The 10,667-nt window shown below is 48.0% G+C and overlaps 1 protein-coding gene across 1 annotated transcript; it reads right to left on the bottom strand.

The window, feature by feature from the left end:
* Window positions 1-136: 136 nt before the first annotated feature.
* Window positions 137-10,611, bottom strand: LOC111583143 (basic helix-loop-helix domain-containing protein USF3). The gene is made up of 7 exons (XM_023292090.3): window positions 10,489-10,611; window positions 9,820-9,944; window positions 9,672-9,703; window positions 9,464-9,546; window positions 9,256-9,352; window positions 4,155-9,130; window positions 137-2,510 (listed from the first exon to the last, which is right to left on the bottom strand). The coding sequence occupies exons 2-7, from the start codon at window positions 9,861-9,863 to the stop codon at window positions 693-695; spliced, it is 7,050 nt and encodes a 2,349-aa protein (XP_023147858.2). The 5' UTR covers window positions 9,864-9,944; window positions 10,489-10,611; the 3' UTR covers window positions 137-692.
* Between the last annotated feature and the right edge of the window lie 56 nt (window positions 10,612-10,667).

Consider the following 10,667-nt stretch of genomic DNA (forward strand, 5'->3'; position numbering starts at 1 on the left):
ACAGAAAAAAAATGCTTAAAATCTACTTTCTAGAATAAAGACAGCGCTAGTACTATTACTACTTGTTATAATCATTTGTCCCATCGTTGATTTTGGATACTCATTTAAAGAGTAAGAAGAACACACAATACTACAGTTGGCAGCAAATACAAACGTCTCCTTATAAACTTTATTAATCAATTTTGTATTTACAAATACATACATAATCTAACAATTCTGATATGAAACATTGGTATTTACAAAATAGCTCTTGGAAAATTCTGTACAGTACAACCTGATAAGTTAGTAAATTACATTAGTAGGTAACTGTGCAGAAGGTTTCTTAAGGACCCAGAATACACTGAATTCAAGTTCTAAACCTAAATTTCATTTTGTTTTCACTATCAGATGGTTGGTTTAACCAACATATTAACAAAGAGCTTTCAAGGACCGAATTTTTATGTCCAAGTAAAAATCTAACGATTTTTGAGATATTACAAATTATAATCATGACATCATACATATGTCAAACAGAACAGATTAGAGATTGAAATTGTGAGGACATGTAAACAACAGAAACCACCATTCATCAGCTGTTTCACCACAACTTTCTGAACTTGTTGAAAGCAACAACACATTTCAAACTGAAAATTAAACTCTTTGCTCGAGAACAGCAGTTCACAATGGCATTCAAATTGCAGCAGGAAGTCTCTTCACACAGCCGAGCTGCCGTCATGGCCCAGAATGTGGCTGATGTTGTGGGCAGGACGATTTGGCTGCTTGCCGGAGTCGGCAGACGAGGTGTTGGAGAGAGACAGCAGGGGAGACATTGGCATGGCCGAGCCGTCGGGGGGCATGCCAGTGGCGATCTCAGGGAACAGAGAGGTAAGGCTGAAGTTGGATATGTGAGGCGTGATTCCAGACGAGTTGGCAATGGGCATAGGGGGCATATCTGGAAGCAAAGGGAAACTGGCCTGACCAAAACCCACAGGGCGAGGCGGAGAGAGGATAGAGCCAAAGCGGTTGTTGAGTGGAGGAGCGCTGCCCTTGTCTGCACTTGGGCTGGTAAACATTTGGTTGGGAAAGTATTGAAGGGTGACATCGCTGGGAAGGCTGGGGTGAGCAGCTGGAGAATAGGAAGGATAGAAGGAGGGTAAAGTGTTCTGGGGCTCCACTGGGATGAGGGATGGCGTACGGGAGGTGCTGGGTTGGCTGACAGGTGGGATGAATGTAGAGTTTGCATTAATGGGAGGTGGAGGATTCATCCCTCCTTCAGGAATAAAGGGGAAACCAAAGTTCTGTGTTAGGTGTTGCTCAGGAACCAGGTTGTTGTCACTAGGAACCTGACCACCATCTGCCATAAAGCGTACAATGGCACTGCGCCGTGCCTCTCCTCCAGACTGTGGTCGGCTGAGCAGCACCCCTCCTCCAGAGGGCAGAGGCAGGTGGCCCTCGGGTTCAAACGGGTTGCTCGGTCTCAGAGCACCTGACCGAGGCCGGTCACCAGGTCTCAGTTTAGTGGGCTGAGCATCTCGGGTGATGTGGCGAGAGTGCTGGCTGACAGCAGTAGGTGGTCTGGAGGGAGCCGAGGAGCGGCCTGGTTCAGAGCTGCTGTGTGGGGTTGGAGGGTGGGGGAGACCAGCTCGCACACCAGGGCCAGCGTGCATATTACTAGTGACCTGAGAAATGTGGCCCTTGTTGCCCTCTCCAAGTCGCATCGCTGGGGCCTTCTGGGTTTGGGGCACACTGGGGCTGGAGGCCTTGGCCTGGATGTCTACTGAAGAGCTTCCAGGCACACAGCTGTACTCCATGCTGACTGGAGGGCAGCACTGCACTGCTCGCTGGTGGTTGCTCTGCTCAGGAAGGTGGGGGGAAAGGAGGCTTTGCATGAAACTCTGGTGACAGCCTTCCTGTTCCCGGTTCAATGATGGTCCCACCTGCACTCCCTGTGAGCCAGGATGAGGCCCGCTGTAGCCGCCACGATTCCTGCCATCTGCGGGAGGACCAACACCCATCCTGAACCCTCCCTGCTGCTGCCCCTGTGGGCCCCTTTGAGAGGGAGGCACTGACTTAGGGGCCATGTCACTCCCACGAGACACCTGAGCCTCAAAGCCACCGAGCTGATGTGCTCCCCCTCCACCACCCATAGACTTAAAGGGTGGACACTCGGACACACGCTGAACATCAGTGGGTCCTGGATGGTCGGACGGCAGGCGGTTCTGTGGGTTGTGTGCAATGTTGCCCTTTCCTCTTGATGTGTCCAGATAACCACGGAGGTCTGGCTGCTCCTGAGCGGCACCACGGCCAGGCTGAAGGTGAAGACCCATCCGTTGCTGCTGCTCCCCACTGGTGGAACTTTTACCGATGAGCGCCTCTGCAGAGTAGTTGGACACACGGTGACGTTCCTGGCGAGACGGAGCACAGGCCAAGTCAGACGACCGGGACACCGGATTGCTCGGAGGAGAGATGAGCTGCTGCTCCAGAGTCCTAGAGCTCATCATCCTCTGCATAGCATTATGGTCCTGACCAGACTGAGGAAGGGAAAAAAAAAAAGTTAAAATGTTATTAACACAAGTCTCAAAAGTATTAGCCTACACTTACAACAAGATTACCATTGGAAAATCACTGCAAAAAGCCAGATATGGTGTAAAAAGCTTGTGACTTATGTTGCGTGCATCCCAAACATGAGTTAAACATTTTCCTGACAGCTCCCATAAATTTTAAAAATAGACAGTGAAGCTAAAAAATACTGACAACTGGCCAGCTATTACAATAACTGAATTGCATTTCACTTAAAATGACTAACAACCTTGAATTTTCATTCCTCTGTCTACACTGTGGCTACGGGGGCAGGGCTGCTCTTTCACTGCAAAGCCCCAGACAAAAAAAGCTAGCTTCAGGGCACTCATTTTGTTATTGTTTTTAGGATTTTTTTTTTTTTTTTCCAGTGGTGGAGTAAATGTGGTCTGCTGTGGTGAACTGCTACAGCTAGATCTTTGTAAGGGGAACACTTAACGGCCACAGTGTCACATAGGCTTAGAAAGGTAGGCAAAAAATATCCAGCATACAAAACGTCATTTTTAATCTGCTGCACAGAAAAAATGTAACAAGTAAGATGATGACTTTGTTTACTCTATTTTACTGAAAAAAATAATCTAATTAGTTAGTGCTGGGCGATATGACGATACATATCTTGAGAACGATAGAAAAGTGTCTATAGTGCCATTTCTCTTCTATCGTTTCTAACCTAATTTTATCAATTATTACAGCAAATTTATCATTAAATAGCCTGTGACGATTGTATTAGTGTTTTCTTGTCACTATGCATACTCTAAGTTTATATACGTGAAAATAAAGAATAATAAAAATAGATTTTTCGCAAAGAAACGCCGTCTTGTGGTTTTTGCGACATGACGCTGCTTTACGTTCTTTGATTCTCACGTGGGTTTGCCACAGGCTTTACCTTATTAACTCATGAGTGCTGAGCGATGGACGCGCAACAGGTAGGGCTAGCCCGAATAGCAGTTTCTGGGCTCCGGATATTCGGTCCCCTCCTTAACGTCCGGAGGGGAATTTGACGGACGGACGGAGGAATTACTTGAATATTCGGTGAGGTCAGAGGCGGTGAGCTAACGGAGGAAAGAGCCGAATTTTCGGCTCGGTTCGTAACGCCCGACGGGGGGTGGAGGTAGGAGGGGGCAAATGTTCAGATCTCAAAATTAATATCCGCATACCACCATGGGGACCGAATATTCGGGTCCAGCCCTAGCAACAGGTTAAAGTTTCATGGAGAAAAGTAAGCAATGAATTTTTTGTCAAACTTTTCAGAGAATAACTGAAAACATACTTTGTTGTGGTATATTGTCATATATATATATATCGTTATCGTGATACAAAATAATCCATATCGTGATATATGATTTTTTTCCATTTCGCCCAGCACTATAACTAGTATTTAGGCTATTTGGTACATACAAATTGGAATACAAACTTTTTGCTGACTAGTTGGTTCAACCATTACTTGATCAAATTGTTCAATTAAAAGTTTTACCACTGACAGTTCCATTTAAATAATAAAAAAATGACAGCATCAACTTATATAATACAAATGAAACTAGACTTTGTTTCTGGTCTTAATAAATCACACCATCTATAATAAATTACGTGACACCGACCTTGAGGTGGTCCTGCTGGGCCAGGTGACTGCTGTGGTGGCCTCTGGATCCTGCTGCCTGGGCTTCACAGCTCTTCTCCTGGTGTCTAAAGTGCTGCTGCTGGATTTGCTGCTGCAGATGCTGCTGGTGTCTGGAGTGGGAGCTCTGCTGCTGCTGTAACTGTTGCTGCTGCTGCTGTTGGTGTTGATGCTGCGTCTGGGGAGGTTGTTGATGTGTCTGCTGTTGGTGCTGTTGGGGATGAGACTGTTGGTGCTGTGCTGGCTGTTGATGCTGTTGTGACTGTTGGTGTGACTGCTGCGGATGCTGCTGAGACTGCTGTTGCTGCGTGTGATGCTGGGTCTGTTGCTGTTGATGTGAGTGTTGCTGCTGAACTCCAGACTTTTCCAAATGATGCTGCTTCTGCTGCAGGCCAGCAGGTGAGCCAGTTTGACTGCCTCTTACAAGTCCCCGCTTCTTCTGGACATGCTGCTGTTCTTGTTGCTGTTGCTGCTGCAGCGCCCTCTGGTGTAGTGAGTGGCGCTGTGCAGGGTCTGGCTGTGTTAAGTGGTGTTGCAAATGATACAGATGGTGCCTCTGTTGCGCTTGCTGCTGCTGTTTCATGTAAAGGTCTCCTCCCAGATGCTGAGCAGGCTGGGTTACAGTATGCTGTGGATGACCCTGGGGCAGATGAAGCACCCCCGGCTGGTTCTGCTCAGGAGGTCCTTGAGGAGGACAGTGGCCATCTGTGGACCGAACTACCGGGCTCATGAAAGAGTTTGTAGAGAAGAGAGGGCCTCCGCCTTCTGAATTAATCCTTGTCATGACGGCTGAGGAGGTGGACGGCAGCTGTCCCACCATCATCTGGTTGTGGTCTGGTGCTTTCACATCCATATGGCTAACAGCATTAGCTGATGGAGGGCAAGGCTTAGGTCGTTTTCCAGTATTTAACATCACTTCTTCTGGAGCCTGCCGCTTAGAGATGATCTTCACTTGCCGCTCACTCACACCAACTCCAGCCTGAGCCCTCATTAATGCAGTCTTTAAGGGCGTGTAGTCATTTGGCTGCGCAGACCCTGAACAGGGTGACAGGGCATTGTTTGATGGTTGGGATATGTGAGCTGAGGCCCCCACAGGAGAGGGAACTGAGCCCTGTTGGCCAGCCAGACTAGGAGAGCCAGGATAGGGCTGGTGACTGGAGCTGGGCCTAATCAGGTTGTTAACACTGAGGCTAGCCACTGTGCCAGTCTGAGATGAGCTCTGAGACTGGGCCTGGGGAAGAGGCTGGGACTGGGAGTATGAGATGTTTTGTGGATGTCTGCTTCCACTGGACAAACCAACAGACCCCTCACTAATTTGTCCTCTCATAGACACCTCAACAGGAGGTTTAACTGTTCCTGGGTCCATCTGCTTGCTCACTTTAGCCTGTTGCCCAGCGGAGCCCCTTTCTTTACTGGTAGATACTGGTGGGGTTTTGGGGGTGTCCCATGTGGCTGCAGTGGAGTTAGCTGAAGCAGTATTGTCCCCAGAGCAGGCTCCGTTTCTCCTCCCAGGGCTATCCTGTTCTAGCATGGCCAAGGCCAGCATCTCTGCCTGCTCTGACGTGAATGTAAATGTTCCAAAGGAGCCAGATGATGTACCAATACTTTGACCCTGGGGAAGCATGGATGCCACAGAGAACCCCCTGCCAACCCCAGCCCCTGTAGACATGGGGGAATCAGTCTGTCTGCTAGATGTCATAGGGTGCTCAATGGTTTGATCATCTAGGTTAGTGTATACATGCTGAGACAGCGCAAAGTCCTTCCTTGAGGGAGTGTCAGAAGTCACTGACACCAAGCTCTCCTTCTCTGCTGTTGAATGCCTCACCTCCTGAGCCTCCCTGTCTATTCTAGGCACCTGGGGTGGTTTGACCTCAGCGGGATGGCATGAGGAGTGGTTGAGGATATTCACGTCAGTCTGCTGTAATGGAGCTCTGAGAGTATTAGCTCTTTTCCTAAACTCTGAACTTGTAGTAGGGGCTGTAACAGAGCTGTGAGCAGCAGAAAACACTGGTGCAGGTGATGACAATGCCACAGTTGTGGACACAGAGGATGAAGTGATGGGCTGAGACTCTGGTTTACTGAAGGCCAGAGGATCTTGAGCATTAGATCCCCTGGAACGACATGATGACGTTGGTTGGCTATTATGATTTAAAGGTATTGATGCAGTTGCTGTTTTACTGCTGGTGCAGACTGGAGTCAAACATGCAGTAGAAACAGTGGCAGAAGAGTACCGAGTCTCATTGACTACTGCAGAGCTGACCGCAGATCTGTTCTGTCTAGAAACAGCAGCAGTGGCAACTGACTTACTTTGTGTTGTGCTAGTTGTTATACTAGTGGTTGGCTGTTTAACCTCTGGAACTGACACTTTGGTCACAGATGAGTTGTTGCCAGGAGCTGCAGCTGGTTTACTCTCAATGGCCAAAGCTGCACTGACTGATGGCTTGACCGATGTCACACTGACAGCTGTAACTGCAGTTGTGATACTACTAGTGTTAGTATGGCTTAATATTGAATCACTCTGTGAGGCACTGACTGAGCTTTTACTCTGTGGATGGGATTGACTCAATACAGCTGGCTCACTAGATGAACTGCACACAATCATTTTCTGCGTGCTCTGTGTTGAAGTGACATTGCCTATAGCTTTAGCGCTATCTGTAGTTGTGACAACTGTGGTACATGTAGGGTTAATGTCTGTGACTTTGACGGTCGAGGACTGTAAATCTTGAGATACTGTAACTTCAACTGTCTGGTTCTCTCCTGCAGCAGCTACTGGCTTGGCAGAAACAGCAACAGCAGGTTGTGCCTGACTGAGCTCCTTTTTCTTAGCAGGTTTAGTCCTTTTAGCTGCTGTTCTTTTTGTATTCAAAGTTATGCGAAGCCTCTTTCCTATAGGCTTAGAGGCATTAACCACCAGTCCTTGTGTGACTGGGTTCACACAAGGAACCTGTAGCTGCCGGGCAGGTAGCGCAGGTGTGGCTCCAGTGATGGGGGCTGCAGCAGGAGGCGGCTGCTGCTGCTTCTGCTGCATAACTGATAACTGAGCAGGTGCAGGTTGACAGCTGCTCTGGCTAGATATGGTAAGAGGTAGGCCCTGAGAGATGCTCTGGTTGAGACTGCTGAGGGCCCCTAAACTGTTGAGGGCCACATTAGTAGTTGGTTCCTCAGTGGTGGTGGGCTGGACCAGTTGGAGTGTACTCTGGCCACCCTGGGAGCTGGCTTTGTCAGAGGTCTTCACAGGCTGCAGGGCAAACACCTGGCCATTCACAGTGATAGTCTGCGGGGTTGTAGGAACTGGTGGAGAGGACGATGTTTGGGTGACCTGTAGAGAATGGTTCACTTGAGGTTGAACAGGGCGAGGCAGAATGTGCACCAGCTGCTTTCCTCCAACACTCTGTAAAGTAGGGGCACAGACTGAACTGCTGGTTGTGGGTATTTGAGTGGACACAGCAGGTACTGCAGTGGGCACAGCAGCAGGCACCATGCCAACTTGAGGAGTCTGAGGAGCAGATGCAGCCTGATTGGGTGCCTGGATGATTACAATATGTTGACATGGAGTCTGATTGGTTATTTCCTCCCTCACAACTGGCTGTGTAGGACAGGCACTGGCCTGCTGCAAAATTACAACACTTGGATTGTTTGTGTTCTGCGGTGCTGTTACACCTGAAGCTGTTGCTCCGGCAGCGTTGACCTGAAGCACCTGCATGGTCTGAAGGAGAGGCAGCACAGTGGCCTGTGGCTGGGGCACAAGGGCTGGCTGGGGCAGGGGCTGAGGCTGTGGGATGAGGGCTGCTGGAGGATGGGGAACCAATGAAGCTGGTTGAAGTACAGCAGGCTGGGGCTGTGACACAACAGCAGGGTGAGCCACCACAGCTGGCTGGGGCACTATGGCTGACTGGGGAAGAACAGCACACTGAGGTTGTGGGGCTAAGACAGGCTGAGGCTGTGCCTGGTTTAAGATTGCAGGCCGTAGCTGGGGTGGTCTCTGAAAGGGCTGCGTTTGAATTTGACCAGTAATGGGTGCCTGCTGTACAGGCACATGTGGCTGCATCTGTATTTGAATGGGCTGGACAGATGGTTTGCTGCCTATTGGACACACAGTGACCTGCTGGACAGGCTGGGTGGTGTTGCTGACCTCAGGTGAAGGGAGACTTTGACAGACTGGCTGCACTGTGTTCCCAGCCATCTGCAGTGTTGTCCAGGTAGTTTGTGTGCTGCCAGCCGCTCCACCCCTAAGAAGGGCTTGGCTGTTTGGGATAGCAGTGTAACTTACAGTCCTGATGGCAGTGTCCTGTGTGACCCAAGAGCAAACCTCTGATGCTATTGCTCTAGTTACACTTTGGGTAAGTGTGGGGTGGGTGGACACAGGCAGAGCAGCGCTTTCAGTCTGAAGCTGTGGGGCTGAAGTCGCTGCGATGGTGAGGGTCTGAGCTGGAGCAGCAGGCTGAGTTTGATGGGGCAGGGCTGTAGTGGCTGCAGGGATCTGAAGGGTGATGTAAGACACAGAAGGTGGCAGAGTCGGTGCTGCAGCCGGTGTCTCAACCACACACTGCTCTATCATTCTCAGGCCTGGTGTAGACTGAGTGGGTGTGGCAGCTGACCCAGGGAGAAGTGCAGGGGTGGAAGAAGAGGTATTAACTTGCAGCAAGGCTCCATTAACCCTTAATCTGGCACTGGCATCACATGGTGGCTGAAGAATTAAAGTTTCAGAGGGCTGTTTCCCTGGGCTAGACTCCTTTCCTGCAGGGCACATCACATTGCCATTGGAATAGACAATGATCCCCTTTGGGAGCTGGTGAGTGGGGGGTACTTTTGCCACTTTGGCGCAGCGCTGTTTGCCCTTCCAGTGGATAGTGGGGTCCTCTAGAAGGTTAATGTCATGGGCTTTGAGGAGCTCGATGTAGTGAGCACTCTCCTTCCGGAGATCCTCCAACTGACGTCGCAGCCGACGGATCTCCTCCGCTGCACACAGACCAAGCATACATAATCTGTTCAGCGCACTTAGTAAAACTTTAGTGACTCCAAGCCCGCATAATACATAATCACACTTTCAAAAAGTGTGCAAGGTAAATAACATTAAAATTCACCTTGAACTTTGTCTCCTCCTTCCAGAAGCATAGTATCATTTTGTTTCTTGAGTTCAGTGATGTAGCGAAAAGCCTGGTCCAGTATCATGTTCTTACTCTACAAACAAAATGACAAAGGTTGTATATTAAAATATGCTATCCTGTGCAGACACAGTTGTCATTATATTAAGACACAACAGTAGCTTTTTTTTTTTTTTTTTTTTTTTACCTGTTTAAGTGCCTGGGAACATGGTAGAAGATTACCAATGCGGTTAATCCCAGCATTAATTTTCTCTTTTCTGTGTCTCTCAACTGAATAAAAAGAGAAAAATGTTTTAACGTCAACTGACATTTATGATGAATCTCCTGAAGAACAAATATATATTTACTAACTAGCAAATTTTAAACAAGAGCATAGCAGTAGGTATTATTTTTACCTGCATTGTGAGATTCTTTGTTTTTCTTCTTTCTGCCCCACAAAAAATGAACAGTTCACATTTCATGAAAACCATTTTAAAAATCATTTATAGGTGCTGATAATTGGGTTAATCTCCAATAAAAACATGACATCTCAACCATGCTTACTTGGGTTTACGACCAGGTGTCTGAGTTTCGGTCATTTCTGGCATCCTGTCCTAACAGTTGCCTGTATGATGAGGTACCAGTCAACACATTTAACAGCTGGACCTTGAATCCCTTCCGTGCCCGTCCTGCAAAGTCAACATAAAGCATCCGGACAGAGTATTACTACTAAGTGTTATGTCTACAGACAGTTGTATAACACCACCGAAAATTCACGTAGACGCGATCATCTGACAGTAATGTTGTCATATAACTGAATACAGTAAGACTGACAAAAAAAATCCTGTTCTCCTACACTGAGCTTGCACCACTACTACAACTGGATGCTAACGAGCTAGTGCAGATTAACCTAGCTTTACAGCTACTCTAAACTCATTTACCAACATATTTCAGCGTTATTACAGTTTGTATAACGAAGTGCACAAACAGCTGCTTATCCAGGCTTAACATTACAACGTCGACAGCAAGCGATGATCAAAAAACTATCCCGTCACTTAACCAGAAAGAAACTAGCAACCTGTGTAATTACTATTCAGTTAGCATACTGTTAGCTAGTTGGCTAATAGCTATCTTAGCTAACCGTTAACGACATAATTATTGAGCAACTTAATGGCGGACTCATTCGCGTCCGATCACATGAAATGCTGCTAATGGAGGGTAGTTTCCACCAACCTCTAGCGTCGGCATTTTAGAGACTGTTGGTTCCTGTAAGAACTTTGAGTTTGGAAGCTAACTATTAGCTAGCAAAGCATTCAACTCATCTCTCAAAACAATTTAGATACACCTAACATCGTGCAGAAAGGGGAGGGCATTGAGTGAGCTGTCAGCCAATGGCATTCCAGATTTGGGAG

This window comes from Amphiprion ocellaris, chromosome 22 (genome assembly GCF_022539595.1).
Source record: "Amphiprion ocellaris isolate individual 3 ecotype Okinawa chromosome 22, ASM2253959v1, whole genome shotgun sequence".
In the NCBI taxonomy this organism is placed as follows: Eukaryota; Metazoa; Chordata; class Actinopteri; family Pomacentridae; genus Amphiprion; species Amphiprion ocellaris.